We start from the raw sequence: 15,574 nt of genomic DNA on the forward strand, positions 1-15,574 counted from the left end.
GCTCTGTCCCACGCCTGTCTTGCCCCAGCTTGGCAGCACTTACCCCAGCTCCACTCCCTCCCTCACCATGGGGGGGCCTAGATATGCCCCCCATGCCCCTTTTCTTCTCCCTCCTCTTCCACCACAACAGGCTTACCAGGTACACGTAGCTGCAGCTGTATCCGAAATCGGATTGGTATCAGCTGATATGCCTCTTTAAAAATTGGCTATCAGTATTGGCCCCCAAAATCTCTATCAGTGCACCCCTATTTAAAACTGATTTTGAAAACAGGTGGGGGGGTGTACACAGAGATCTGTTTTCTGTAAAACTATTGCATCTTTGACATCATCCCAGCTAGGTCAGATCCCCTTTGTGTGTCCTATATCTCTTCATGCCAGCCTATTTTTCCATGACTATTTTGATGATAATTTTCCCCCTTTCCAGACAGCTTTTAAGTGATTGCTTTCCTTATGATTTATTAGTTGCTGATCTTGGCAAAACAAGCCTTGTAACATAACTGGTGCCTGTAAATAGCAACTTCACAGGTTGGTAGCTATAACCTTATTTTTTAGCCTGTTTTGAAATGTGGTCACTTTTTTATATTTCTTTTCTTTTGGATATTTCATTCCTGTTGCCTTTGGCAGCTCTAGTACTAGCAATGGCTCTTATTGCCTCTTATGTGATCTATTAGAGGCAGCTAGGCTGGTTTCTTTTTATTTTTGGCTGCTTCTTAACAGCCTGAAGGCTAGTAAATAAGGGCCTGTTATCTGTAGAAGATATTGAAAATATTGAATGCTGAAGTCAGGTTACTAGAAGGCTCTTCATAGTGTACTGGCAGGTGCTACAGGCTTCCAGTGGTTCATGGATTGCAGCTTGGCTGTTATGTGGATCAGTGGTTCTCAATGTTTTAGACTCAAGACACCCATCCACAGCTTTTCTGAATTGAGCAGCACACCATTTAAAAAACTAATTCATTTGTTACAGTGGTTACCTCCTTGCGCAGGGATCAGGCAGGAACAGCCTGAGCCTAAGCCTGCTGTAATCTTATTGCCTCACACCTGGAGCCTGAGCCTGTCCTTATCTGCTTATCTCTTCACACTTCCTGTGGCACCCTTTCTTCCATGCTTAAGTGAAGGTTTAATATGATATGGAAATAATTGTGACTGAAGTTGAGAAAGACATGGAGAGATTTACCAGGTGTAAGAATTGGTTCTTGTGAAATAATGGTGCATGTGTTGCTGGAGGAACTACATAAATTAATCTGGTTCTCATTTTCTAATAGATCATTGTTTTATTATATAGAATAACTAAATTTTTATGTTGGCTTAAAAATCTATATATACAGAATTTTACAAGGCTCTCACTGTAGTCTTTTTTTTTTATGAAAAAGCCTGTCTCTTGGATGTTCAGACTGCTTCCAAAGATGCTAGATTAAAAAAAAAAAAAGATTTTTTTTTAATAGCTTTTAATTTGTTTACAGTGATTCAGTAACCTTCAGCTGAAAGCTGCATATATTTTTGTGTGCAGTGATAGCCAAAATAATAACCTAGTACAATTTCTGGCTGAGGCGTTGAGCCACAGATGCTAGTTTTCCCCACTGGAGACTTGACTGGATCTTGGAATAACTTGAAGTTTCCAAGAAATCCTTGGGGTTTTTTTAATTGCAGAATTGGACACACTGCAGCTGTCAGCAAAGTGAAAAGGTTGAGAAGTTTTAATTTCCAGAGAATGAGCTATCTAGTTCTTCTTTCTGTGGCCTCAAGTATGTCTGTAGAAATGGAACAGGTTTCCCAATAGCTGTCTGATGCCTATGTTATACATTGTGGAAACTTAAACAGAGATATGAAAAAGCAAATTGCACCCTTCTTTTAAATCCATATATCTGTCTTGGGAACAGCTAATGAGCTCCTGAAAGCCCTTTCTGAAATTTTGGCAGATGAAGCAATCAGTTTTGTGTGTTTTTGTTTTTCAAATTTTAAACTGCCATTTGTTGGACATCTCCTTATATACTGAATCAGAAGATTTCAAACATTACATGCTACTCTCCTGTCTCTGTATTGGTCCCCTTGGTCAGAGTAGCAATAAGAGCAGTGTCTAAAGTAAACCAAGTAGTTCAAGTTAATCAAAAATTAAACTATGTAAATATCCAATAATATTTTTTGTAAGTTACAAGCCTCACCTATGTGCAGAGCTTTGATAATTCCTGTTCGGCAAATAAAAGCAAGTATAAAGGCAGTATGTTCCAATTGGCTGGAAGAAAAAACTAAGAAAACAATCCCAGGGAAAGTCCATGGTTGTGTGATTTTTAATCTAAATAAATATTTAAAGAAATCCAAGATAGAAGGAAGCCTAAAGCATAATATATCTTAAGAGAAGGAATCATGGCTCTTCCTGAAAAGATATTGCCAATATTAGTCTTAAAAACAAACATCCTATGAGACGTTTTTAAAGTATTAGTTTGACTAAATGGGTTTCTCAATGAGAAAACTAAACAAGGCAAGTCCTGCAAGCAGTTTCGATGTCCATTCAACAAAGTATGCTCCTAACAATTCCTCGGGTACCTTAATATACCTAGGGCTGACAAGTGAAATTCTTAGTGACCAGTAGTCTCCATTACTTGTTTTTTTCCCATTCTGACAAGAGTCTCCAACTGTTTGTTGGAACACTGCAGTATTCCAGAAATTATTAAGTCTAATAATTGTCTGTGTCTTGAAGCTCTCCAAAGTCCAGAGAATATGAATCTGTGGTATGTTTAACTATGTGCCAGTTATGACACAGGTAACGGACTCTTTCTGATGTCGGATTGTGTTGCTGCCTGATTCCTGGCCTCTTGGGTTCCTGACTCTGCTCGCTTGTGGACTTGACTCAGTTCTTGATCCCCTGGTTTCCTTACCTGGCTTGTCCAAGCACTCTGTTTGCCTTCTCTGACTCCAGTTTATACTCCCATCTAGTAACCTTGATACCTGATTGGCCCTCAGGCCTAACCTGCACTTAAGTAACAGGAATATATATATGATTTTTTCACTGCCTGACAGGTCCTCAGAAGTGGGTAGTAAATAGCAGTGGCTTACACTACTGATTCTCAACTAGGTTGCTGCAGCACCCTGGGGCTCCTTGAGATCCTTTCATTGGTGCCATATAGTGTTAACACTTAGGTGTACAAACATGACTTGCAATATAAAATCAGAGATTTCAAATACAAATCTATAACATTTAAAATATTTTAACTTGCTGTGGTTCTTCTGAGTTCTTCGTAACGGAAGAATTGCTCTGTTATTTTACTGTAGTCAAAAAATGAGTGAAAACTAATAGGTGGCATTTTCCAAGGGGTACCTCAAGTCTAAAAAAGTTGAGAACCACTGGCTTACATACTTAAACTTTCAGAACCAAAAGCAAAATGTGGGATAACACAAGGCTCACTGATACTTCCAGAGTTGTTTTCTTTAAAAAAGAAAAAAAAAAAGAAAGAAAAAATGGTTAATGAAATGAAGGACAAACTTTTGCAAAAAATTAATGAAAATATTTTTTTGTTTTTCATGGACACTGTCAAATTTTCAGTTACGTTACTGTTAGTGATACCTGAATGTACATGTATTTTCATAAATTGTATAATATGAATAATCTTCAGAAAAGTAATTCAGGGTAAGTGTGGAGCGTTATGTTTAAAGCAAGAAATTGAGGGAGCAGGTCTAAGAAAATGGCTTTCATACTTCAATTTAGAGATATGCTGAAGTCTAAAGTTGCAATCCTATAAACTCCTGTTTAGCTGCTGTATAATCCTGGAGGTGCTTGAACTTCAGAGGTGCTTCAATTCCAACCTCAAAGTTCCCTGACATCTAGAAGTTCTGTTTCTGCTCATGCCCAAAGCACCTCCATTTTGATGAGGCTGAGCAGCAGCACTGTTTTACTTGTACCTAGGGCCAAGTTAGTTCCAGGAACTGTGTCTCCTTCTGAGTCTCCAGAGGGGCTCAGGCCAGCAGGTGTTCTCGGAGTATGCCTAACAAATATACAGGGTCAGGCTCCCTACAGAATGCAATTGGGAATTGTCTTCTGAATGGACACGGGTAATGCATAGGGCTGCCATAAGCTGTTCCGGTGTAGATCCCATTTGAAGCCTCAAGTCTCCAGAGTGGAAGGAATTGGCTACCATAAGGTAGCTGATGATGGTTATAGTATCTCCCTGAATTCTCCAAACTAAACTAGAACATCAGTTTGCATCAGGGAGTAGCTGGGGTTTAAGAGGATACAGTGATGCTTTAAAACTACCCATGCCACTTCTCTACCAAGACTGTAGGTTGCTTGTTACACCTTGAGAGATGCAGCACAGAATTGCAGCCTGTGTTTTAATTAACATAAAATTGATATTTGATTAGAATGTTGATATGAAAACATTGCTTATTCATATGTACACTCACATTATCATCCACCAAGAAAAACCAATGATATACATAGTACAAATTCTTTGCTAATTTTACAGTATTGCGATGCACCCAATTTTTTTCAAATTGTGTGTGTGTGTGTGTGTGTGTGTGTGTGTGTGTGTGTGTTGGGGAGGGGCTTTGTTTTGAAGAAAAGGAATGAAAATGCTTTTGATTTCAACTGTAAGGTTGATGCAAATGTTAAAGCACTGCAGAAAATCTAATTTGTTCTTGTCTTTTGCTTTATTTTCTGTTTTGTTTCTACAGCAGTCTAGATAAACTTCCCTTTTCATCCTTACTGTTAAATTACATTCACAGGTAAGGGAGATAAATCTTTAGTGACCAGAGACTAAGAGGTACATAGGGATTTCTGCTTTCTGGTCACCTGGCTAGAGAGCTTCTCCTCTGTATGTCTCTGTGGTCATTTTTTAAGTGCTCCAGTGGGTGGGTGTAGCTTCACGCACCTGCATGGAGCTGAAGTGCTCCAAATTGGAGTTGGATTTTGAGCACATCAAATGAAATCTCTCCATATCTGAATTTTCCACTCAAGTACACTTTTCAGTTTGAGAAGATTTAAAAGTTTTCTCCAACATTTGACCCCTTTGTAAGTCCTTATAGGTGCTCATTGGATTGCAGCATAGCCCTTCTTTCCTCTCCCCCAACCATGTTTTAGGATTGTTTTGTTTTGTTTTGTTTTAATTCTATGTTAGTATTGCTCCTTTGAACAATCTCCTGTGGTCCACTTACCCATGAGCCAGTCACAAGACTAGAAATATATATCACCAAATGAAGTAGATAAGCTGTGTTTGGATGTCTCAGGACAGCTGTCAGCTTCATGTGAAGCACATGTTTATCCATTGTCCTGAAGCATCAGCAGGTGGGACAACATGTGACATTTTCCTGGGGCATGGAGGGCCTGGTTCTGCACATCCTGATAATTTCCAGGAGTAATTGTCAGCAATCCTTCAATTCAAGGATTATCTCTATCACAGCTCATTGGTGGGTTTTGAGGTAATTTAAGATTCTAATCCTTGAGTCACAGATCTGTCTGCAGAAGCTGCAGGTATTTCTGCAGGGGAGAGTAGGCTGCAGGCTGGGATTCCTTTCCTATTCCTTCCTCTGCTCTCTCTCTCTGCTTCAGGGTGCAAGATGTTGTACCTTGAAACGGGCTGCCGCTTGGTTCAGGATACAGTGCCATTGGAGTCATTTGGCAGCCACCTCCTCCCAGTTTATGATGTCATCATCTGTTTTCTCGAGCTATGCATACAAAGAGTCCTTGTAGCATTTCCTCTGGCCACTGTGAGATCTTGGGCTGCTACTATGCTGGGAGTAGAGCACTTGTTTTGGGAGCGTCTGCACACAATGTGCAGTCCAGCAAAGTAGGTGCCTGAGGATCACCAACTCAATGCTGGTGACATTGGCTTTAGCAAAAATGTTGGCATTTATGCAATAATCTTCACATTTGATGTAGAGGATTTTGCAGAGGCATTGTTGGTGATATGCTTCCAGGTTCTTGAGAAGACAGTGATAGGATCACCCACGTTTCACATCTGTAGAGGAGAGTGGGAATGATGGCTACTTTGTAGATCTGGATCTTGGTGACTTCCTGGAGATTGGGGTGAATAAAGACATGCTAAAGTAATTTCCAAAGGAGGCATGTGTTTGCTGGATCCTGTTCTGGATCTCCTCATCACCCTTTGCTTTTTTTTTAAAAGGTGGCTACTGGGGCAGGGGAAGTGCTCGACTACCTCCAGGGTCTTTCCCTTGTTGGTAATTTGGGGAGGGGGTGTCACATTCATGGCCTGGGGTAGGCTGCTAGAGCACTTCAGGCCTTGCTTGCAACACTGAGAAGACAAGTTAGATAGGCTTATCCCAGAAGATCCAGTGCAGTCTGCCTGCTTCTTCCTTAATCTGCCATGTGCCACACACAGGCTGTCCGTGCCACTTGTGGCACTCATGCCACAGGTTAGCCATCTCTAGGTTAACAAACAGTGGCAAAAAATATCAATATTGAAGGAGTTAAAAAAAAAAAAAAAAAAGTTTAAAAAGGAAATTACTTGCCTCTCTTACATGGTAAGTAAGTTATTAATACATGTTAATAAATTGTTAATCTTTTCTTATAGGTTAACATCTTTGATAATTAAGCAGGTATATACAATCAGGTAATGAATAGAAGGGATTTGATTATTTTTTTTTAGATAGTTGATAATACCTAAAATGTGGTGCCTGTTATTGGACAGGACAGTGTCGCTGTAGGTTATAAAATGGAAATATTAATTGTGGGATTTATTTCACAGGTAGAACCTGTTTTCAACAATTGGGATGATGATAGTGATCCAACTTGTGATTCTTCTAAATCAAACACAAAAATGTTAATTGGCAACATTACGTCTCTCACTAAGAACAGTGGCTATATTAATCAAACAACCTTTTTTACAGTGGAAGAGGTTTGTGAAGGTATGTGGGTTTTGGGGGTCTTTTTCATAATGTTTTAGACATTCCAGAGGTGTCTTTGTTAAATGTGTTGAGCACCTTCTAAAATGTGTGTTTCTGTTGAGAGATAATTCCTGTGAATGTAATGATTTGAATGAAGAAAGGTGCTTGTTTATTTAGAAATCTGTTGGAAATTGAACTTTTATCTCTGTGTGAGAGAGCATTCCTCTTCATGATTGGGGTCATCATCCCTTTCTCTAAATACAGATAATTTTACTGAGCAATTTCATAACATCCTCAAAAGTAAATATTTTGCAGTGGATATTATTAGAAGAAGAAGAAGAAAAGCTACCTAATAATTTTACTAGTTCCTTTTTAAGAAAATTATGTACAGGCTGCATCCCACACTGATCCAAGGAGAGTTTTGCTACAGGCTGAAACCTTCTGTATGATCCTAAGAAAATAAAAGGTGGCTATCCATAAAGTCGGGCACAAATTACAGTAGAGTAACACTTTAGGACATTTAGACACATTATCTGGGGGTTAGGGGAGGTGGAGGGAGGCGCTTTAATTAGCACAGCTCCAAGACCTGTGCTAATTAAAAGCACCTGGAGTGTCAAGTATATCAGTGTCCCTGTGCTGAAAAATGGTGGGGCACTTTGAACTAAAGCTCGTTGAACAAGTTTTAGTTTAAAGCGCCCCACCGCCATTTTTCAGCACAAGGACACTGACACTGGAGGCTGCTGGAGCGCATTAATTTCCACACTCCAGTAGACTCAATTCATTGAGTCTTCTCCGACATGCTGGAATTACAGCGTACCAAAGCAGGCTCCCTGCATGTATATAGGAGCCCTTAGGGACTAACTGGTTCAGAGAGTCATGAGCTTTCATAGGTAACAACCTATTTCATCAGCTGCTATCTAGAAAGTAGAGAGAGCAAATCTTAATTTCAGATGTTATAAGAGGCAGAAAACAAGTCTCTGACTTACTGACTCCTTTGGTGGTAGATGAGATCTGCTGACTTCAGAGGAGCTCTGTACAGGCACAGAGAGCTTTCCATGCAGAGTTTACGGCCTAACCAAGGTTTGCGTCTCGGAGCAATGTGTCTTAAAAAGCAGGGGAAATATTAGAGAAAAATTGAATATTTTGACCCTTACAAGTTTAGCCTAAGATTAAATTCACTTTGGGTGTGAACAAACACATACCAAATGAAGTTAAACTCCAGTGCGATATTCTAATCTGCATCCTGCCATGTGAAGCAAGCCATATATAGTCCTGTAATAAATGCGCTTGCAGCACATTTTTGCAGGTCAGTTTAAAGTCCTTTAAGTTGTGTCAAAATTGCCTACCTGCACAGGATGATCTCTACACTCTTTGACAATGGAGTGCCAAGTGTCTGCTCTTAATAATTAAACTTATAAAAATTTTGCTGTTCTCTTAGGATTTGACCCTTATAAAGGTGATTGGGTACAAGCTGAATATTTTATTAATCCAACAACATGGAGCAGTGAAGCAGTCTCTATAAAGCCACTTAGATACAAGCGAGTGGACAAGGTCTGTATTTGCATATTACTTTTCACTTATGACAGAGAAATATTTTGTCCCGTGCTATGGGAAGAAAAGAGGTTTTTGATGTTAGTAAGTCCACTATCATAATATGTATTTTGATAATAAGTCAACATGGCGTTATTTTTTAAACAGAATATTTGAAAAGGCAGTGTGCTTTAGTTTAAACCGTATGAGGAATTTTGCCATTTCTATTGTTTGCCAAAAATGTGACGAATACCGGGATCATGTTGGTTGTTTGCAGCTCCACTTCAGGTGTGGGCATATAGAATTACGTTCTTGATCCAGAACTAACAAATACCATGACTTCTTGGCTCTGGGTTTTATTATATTTGCTTTGATGGTCCTTCATGCATTCTGGCTTTAAGTGATGATAATTGGAAAATGGATGCTTGAGTACATGGGTGGATCCAGGATTTCATAAAGAGGGGTGAAGGAACAAAAAGGAACAAAAATGATTAGAAGTCTGGGAAACATGGTATATGAGGAAAAGATGAATGAACTTGGATTATTAGTTTGAACAAAAGAAGATTGAAGGGGGATTTAAGAACAGTATTCAAATGCTGGAAGGGTGATTGTACTAGGGATATAAGCAGTTAAACAGTCGTTTAACTGATCAGCTCAGCAGTAAGCTTACCAGTTGCCATTTAGCCTGGAGCCTGGTGCAGTCCAGGAGGGAGGGGAGTGGGGAAAGGAAGCCCTGCAGTGTGCCAGCAGAAACCAGAATGCAGCAGGGCAGGAAGAAGGGAGGGAGGCAGAGGAATGAGGAGAGGGAGAGGAGCAGCCCGCACCCAGCACCGGGAAGATTGGTGCTACCGTCAGTCGCAGGTGGCAGGAGAAGCCTCCTGTGATCCGGCAGGCAAATCGGGGGCCTGCACCCCCAGGAGGGCTGCGGTGCTCTGCCAGACTCCTCCCAGGGGTGCGGGCAGGTCCCTGATCTGCTTGCCGGATCACAGGAGGATGCTCCTGCTGCCTGGGACTGGCACTGGGCACAGCCTGCACCCAGCGCCAGGAAGACTGGTGCTGCTGGCCCCAGCCAGCAGCAGCAGCTTCCTGTCATCCGGCAGGCAGATCACAGGCCCCCCGCGCCCCTGTGGGGGCTGTGCTGGACCTCTTGAGATGCGGGCCCCCAATTTGCCTGCCAGATCACAGGAGGCTGGTTCTGCCACCTAGGGCCAGCAGCTGCACCAGTCTTCCCTGTGCTGGGTGCAGGCTGCGCCCAGTGCTGGTCCCAGGCAGTAGCAGCAGCCTCCTGTCATCCAGCAGACAGATCAGGGACTGCACCCCCAGGAGGAGTCCGGCATTGCCCCGCAGCCCTCCCAGAGGTGTGGGCCCCAAGATCTGCCTGTCGGATGACAGGAGGTTGCCGCTGCCAGCAAGTGACAGTTTTGCTTGTCATCACATTGAGGTGCAGTTTCCCAGAAACCCCTGCACCTATCTCCTTGAAACTTGGCAGACTTCATGCCCTTAGAAGGGGCTACCTTCTCTGTAAGTCTAATCTAAATCAGGGTAGAAATGACAAAGTTATAGGCAGTTTCGTGCTTCCCCACTGTAGCCTATGGGCGAAACTGTTCAACTGTTTTGACGTTTCAACAAAACAAAATGGAGCAGTACTTTCAAAACTAAACAAAACTCTAAACAAACAGCTGTTCTGTCGAAATGGAAGTCGAAGCGAAATGGTGCTGTTTCACGTAGCCCTACTGATAAAGCCTCTGGCTGCCTACTGCCTGGCCCTCCCTCCCCCACTCCCTCCTGTGAGAGTGTGGGTGCTGCCCCTCCAACATGGCAGAGCAGGGCAGGAGTGCAGGTGCTAGCCCGGGACTCAACATCACCATCGTGCCCCCACACCCCCCAACTTTGCAGATCCACAGGCTGGAGCCTAACACTGTCATACTCATCCCCATTCCTGTGCCCAACTGATTAATCATGTAACCTGTTATAATTACAAAAGGTTAAACAAATATTTATTTAATCAGTATTTACATCCCTATATTGTACAGAGGATGGTTAATTTGTTATCCATGGCATCAGAGAAAAGAACAAGCGGCAATAGTCTTAAATTGCAGCATGAGAAATTTAGATTGGATATTAATAACTTTCTCACTTTTTTAAACATTGGAACATGCTACTCAGGGAGGTCGGACATTTGTTAAATCTGGTTAAACAAACATTTGCCTGGGATGATGTAGTCTGAGATGGTCCTGCCTTGAGTAAAGGGTTGGATTAGATGTCCTACAATCCTTTCCAGCCCTGTTTTTCTATGGTTTAAATGGATTACATTTCCTCAGGACTGAAGAGACACTACATTAATGAGAGTTTACACGTTTTGGGAATACTTAATGTAAGCAGTGCCTATTTAGCAAATAGGGTTGTCTCCGCTGTGATATTAACAGCTCCAGAACTAACTCCTCTCATTTGCAAAGTTTCTAATACCCCTAAACGGCTGCATCCCCTTCAGTGTTTCTAGTGCTAAGTAGGCAGGTAGTTAGCACAGCCAAGTTACAAAATGGATAGTGGCTCTTATAGGTAAAAGGCTCTTACCTGTCTTTAAGCAATATGCAGATAACTAATGTTTTTAAAGAGTAAGAAATAAGCAACAAATTGGGACTGGCATTGAGTCATGCAGTTAAGCAAATTATGACCTTATCCAGTATATATGTGTGTGTGTGTGTGTGTGTGTGTGTGTGTGTGTGTGTGTGTGTGTGTGTATATATCGAGTACGCTGTCTTTTTTGAAATACTAGTTGAAATATGGGGTTTCTGTTCTCTTCGGTAATCATTGGGATGCTTATATCATTATGGCATGAATATTGTAAAGGTATAGCACAGCCATGTAATTTTATTTCCCTGTAAGTTAGGCATGTGGCATTTGGTATGTCTCTGTACGTAATGGTTACAGGTTCGTATTTCCAGTGTTTCCAGAAGAACTGGTGTTGTAGATGATAGCATATTTTTCACTCTGGATTCACTAAGACTTCCTGACGGTTATTCACCTTGTAAAAATGATATGGTCAACGTAGTGATTGTGGAGAGTAACCAATCATGTTACATTTGGAGAGCACTCTGCATGGCCCCAGTAGACAAGAACGGGTAAGAAGACAATTCTCATGTTTGGAGTAAAATCACTTTTCTTCCACCTCTTAAAACAGGATTAATATAATATATAAGCACACAACTTCTGACGTCTATTTTAAAGAACCACCTGTAGGTTCTACACAGGCAGTTCCGATGACAACTCATTTTAAGCTGGTTTAGTAGTAATTTATGTTGGCTACAGGCAGAGCTATATTTCTGAGTATTTGTTTTTATCTTTGATACCACTAGCAGCTTCCTGCAGCAATATAACTATACAGCTGTTTAATGTCCTCACTGTTGTATCATTTGACATTCTGTACAACCATATATTCACTTGTATTTCTTCTTAGTTTGCTTATAAATTAGCTTAATCTTCAGCTTCCTGATCAAGTCTGTGCAGTAAATTACTGTATTTACTGAAATCCAAGATGAGGTGGGTTTTTTTTTTCCCTCCCAGTCACCAGAGGAAGGGGGAGAGAGCCTAATCTTGGATTTGAGTACTGGCTTGGGGCCAAAGCCAGAGCTCAGCTGCCCCAGACCTGAATGGCTTGTTTGGCAACTTACTCCCCCACTTCACCTCCCCCTGATGCCTGTGTACCCCCCTCTTCCCTCCCTACAATCTGCTCCAGCTTCTGTCCCTCCAGCCTGAGTAGTCAGCTGAGAGCCACTGCTGCTTCTGGCTGGGATGGGCTGAGGCTCAGGCTGGACTGGGGCTCCTGCTGCTGTTGAGTATCCCAGAGCTGGAGCAAAACTGTAGTGCAAGGTAAGTGGGGAGGACAAAAAGGGCAGTATTCAGGGATGGGCAAGTGTCAGGGGAGGTAGGCATTCAGAAGGACAGGCTTGGGCACAGGGGGACAAGGGGCAGAGTTGCAGGCAGGGAGGGCGAGAGGCAAGGGTCTGACCCTTTGCTCTTTCCTGCTGCTTTTCCCACCATAGCTAAGGGGGAGACCAATTTAAGATGACCTACTAATTCAGTCCATTCTACACATGGAAAATTATAATGCTCTTTATAACCTTTTGGCACAAATGCACTTCCTCTGGCATAGGAAGACTGCAAAGTCTCCCTGTGCCTGGAGAAGGATGTTTGTGCCTGAAAGCTTTCAAAGAATATTTTTACCAATTAATTCAGTTGGTCTAATAAAAGATATCACATCTACCCAAAGAACATTGCCTGCCTGTGTCCTTAGACCAACATGCCTACAGCCAGCAACCCTGGAAAATTATAATACATTTATAATTTTTCCATTTATTGAATCTAATTATTGGGTGGGTCATCTTAAATTTGAGGTAGTCTTGGATTCAGGTAAATATGGTGCTATAACATGATTCAAATATTTCTTTTTTAAAATTAAAGCAACAACTATTTCCCCCCCCCCCCCCCCCGGGTTTCAGTATCTTTCTCAACAAGTTAAAGTATAATGATGGATTTCTAGCAAGTGTCACGCTGTTCTAAGAGGTATCTAATGCGGTTGTAACGGAGTTTGTTTTTAAGTATTAAAAAAAATTACAGGAAATGTTAATTTCTATTGCCTTAGATGACTGCAGAAAAATGCAGTTATCCTGATAAGGAATTCCAAGGAGGAAATTTCCAAAGAAGAAATGAAAAGCAGTTGAAAACATTTAAAAAAATCCAAAAAACCCTATTGTTATAAATTGAACAGTATTATAATCTTGAAAGTAGGAACTATTTTAATGATTTCAACTGGGAACGAAGTCAGAAGGGTGCATGGTGTAGTCACTAACCCAACCAGGAACAACATATGTATTTTAGCTTGGTTTGCCTTGGCTTTGTTTGATTTTGCTTGTTCCTGGAGAGGAAACTTTTTTTTTCGCGCGGGGGGTGGTATGGTTCTCCTCCACCTCCCCCCGCCCCCCCAGGCTTTTCTCTTCAGACTACCAGCAACATCCACACTAAAAAAGGTATGTAGAGATAATTAGCGAAATGGAGTAAAAGAAGAGAGATTGATTAGAATGGCCTAACCCATGATTTTACTTGCCACTTTCCAGTAAAGTTCCTTTTGGTATTCAGATTTTCTTGAAAAAAAAAAAAAAGTGGCCATCTTGCCTGATGTAGGGCCTGGTCTAACTCCCATTGAAGTTACAAAGATTTCCTTTTGTTGACTTCAGTGTGAGTCTGTTTGAAGGCCATTATAAGCTACACCTAGGTTATTGACAAAATTTCCTTTCTTGCTGAAGAAGACTTGTGGGCGTTTGACCATGATGGGGTATGTCCTGTGTCCAATTTCCTCCCCTCTTCTTTCCCCCTTCCACCCCCCCCCCATTTCGTTTATCTTTCATTCAATTTTTTTTCAACTAACAAAGGTAACTTGGTTATAACTTGATAGCTTGAGAGGTATGGGATGTTAGATGATAGTGATTTGGAGTCTCTTCTCAAACAGTGGTGGAAATGTGTCAATTTTATGGAATTTTAGATAAAGTAATTCTGATATTCTGCTAAATCTACCCTTCTATCTTTGCTTCAACACAAATGTAATTCTGATTGCTTACAGACTCTCTCCCTCTAATGAAATAAATGTGGATGAGCCATACAAAAATATAATGAGAGACAAAGAAGGATTGGAGGTCACAAAAATGACTAATTTTGGAATGCTTAAACTAGGGGAGAATAAGAACTTGATCATCTGGATAGAGTAAGCTCTCTCAATTATTCTTACATGAGTTTTGCCTTTTGACCTTGCTATCTTTTCTTCATCGTTCTTATGCATCATTTTAGACTTTCTGAATTTTTTACCCTTATGCATATAACAAATACAGAAGTGACATTCCTATCAACTTTCCAAACTAAATTGATTCAGTCATTGGTGACTTCTCAGTGTTCATCTTAATCTATTCACTTTATGAAATTAATCCTTAGTCCACATTTCACTGAACCAGTCTGCTCTTCAAAAGACGCTTTGCAAGTGGTATTTTCAGATCCTCAGATAAAAAGCCAGCTCCTAACCCAGACTACTCCTCAAAATACTCCGTGGCATAAGCAAGCAGTGCTACTCATTTTCATGTATGGATAAACTGCAGAGAAATTAAGCAATTTGTTTAAAGTCTTGTGGCAAATAAACCATTCTTTCATGTTGAAGTAATCTCTAAAATGTAGTTAGTTTTAAACCTTTTTATTTGTATTTCTCTAACAGATCTGTTGCAAAACAACAGCAACTTAGTTGTGAAAAGTTTTGCCTGCTACAAATATAGCATCTGTGCAGGTCTTAAGACATTCCATTCCTCTCTTTCCTGCCCCCCCTACCCACCCCCCCCCGGAGGGAGAGTAAACAACAGGTGGAATCCCTGCCAGCCCACCCAGCCAGTGAGTTGTCAAAAGAAGCCCTGCAGCAACCAGGGGCTGGGCAGCTCTGCCCCTCTTGCCACTGGCTGCAAGGGAGGGGGGGCTTCTTGTGAGCCAGGAACATTAAAGGGCTTCTGGTGCCCCAAAGTTGTAAGTACTTTGATGAGCTTCTGGTGCCTGCAAGCCAGGAACATTAAAGTTCCCAACCTACAGGCAGCCTAAGACTGGAGACCACTGCATGGCTGGTCTCTGGTCTTGAGTTGCCTAGGAACTTTAAAGAGCTGCTGGTGCTGGACCATCAGCAGCCTTGTAAAATGCCTGGTTTGCAGGCAGCCCCAGACCAGAGAGAGCCTGCCACTGCATTGGCCTCTGGTCTCATCCAGCAACAGCTGAACTGACAGGTCTATCACTGAGCTTGTCCTGTTTACAGCTCCCCAGGAGTCAGGAGGAGCCAAGAAGCAACCCCCTATTAGCCTCTGGCTGTAAATTGAGCTTGTGTCTCATTCTGTTCAGGGGCTGTGTACTTGTGATCATGCATGTTGCAATATGTTCTGTAAAGCAACCTACCTATAGCTTAACAAAAATAACATCCACCAGAGCCCTACGTATCCCAGCAATTTGCTACCTTTCATTATAGGGAGACACTCTAATCACTGACCAGTGGTTAAGGTGTATCAGAATGTTACCCAGAGGTCCCACTTACTGATTTCGGGTATCTGTGAGGTTTTAACGTGATTCTTAACAGGTATATGATTAGATCCTTTCAAGGGTGCCACAGGGTACAAGGAGATAAGCACTTGCTCTT

General features: G+C 41.5%; 1 protein-coding gene across 2 annotated transcripts in view; it reads left to right on the forward strand.

The window, feature by feature from the left end:
- Window positions 1-15,574, forward strand: part of MOV10L1 (Mov10 RISC complex RNA helicase like 1) — a 57,321-nt gene that overhangs the window by 6,532 nt on the left and 35,215 nt on the right. For both annotated transcript variants that reach the window (XM_006016501.3, XM_025215368.1), the window contains 4 exons: window positions 6,696-6,855; window positions 8,273-8,385; window positions 11,296-11,486; window positions 13,982-14,122. In XM_006016501.3, the coding sequence (XP_006016563.1) occupies window positions 6,696-6,855; window positions 8,273-8,385; window positions 11,296-11,486; window positions 13,982-14,122 (605 nt within the window). The remainder of the gene's footprint in view (window positions 1-6,695; window positions 6,856-8,272; window positions 8,386-11,295; window positions 11,487-13,981; window positions 14,123-15,574) is intronic.

This window comes from Alligator sinensis, unplaced genomic scaffold (assembly GCF_000455745.1).
Source record: "Alligator sinensis unplaced genomic scaffold, ASM45574v1 scaffold600_1, whole genome shotgun sequence".
NCBI lineage: Eukaryota > Metazoa > Chordata > Crocodylia > Alligatoridae > Alligator > Alligator sinensis.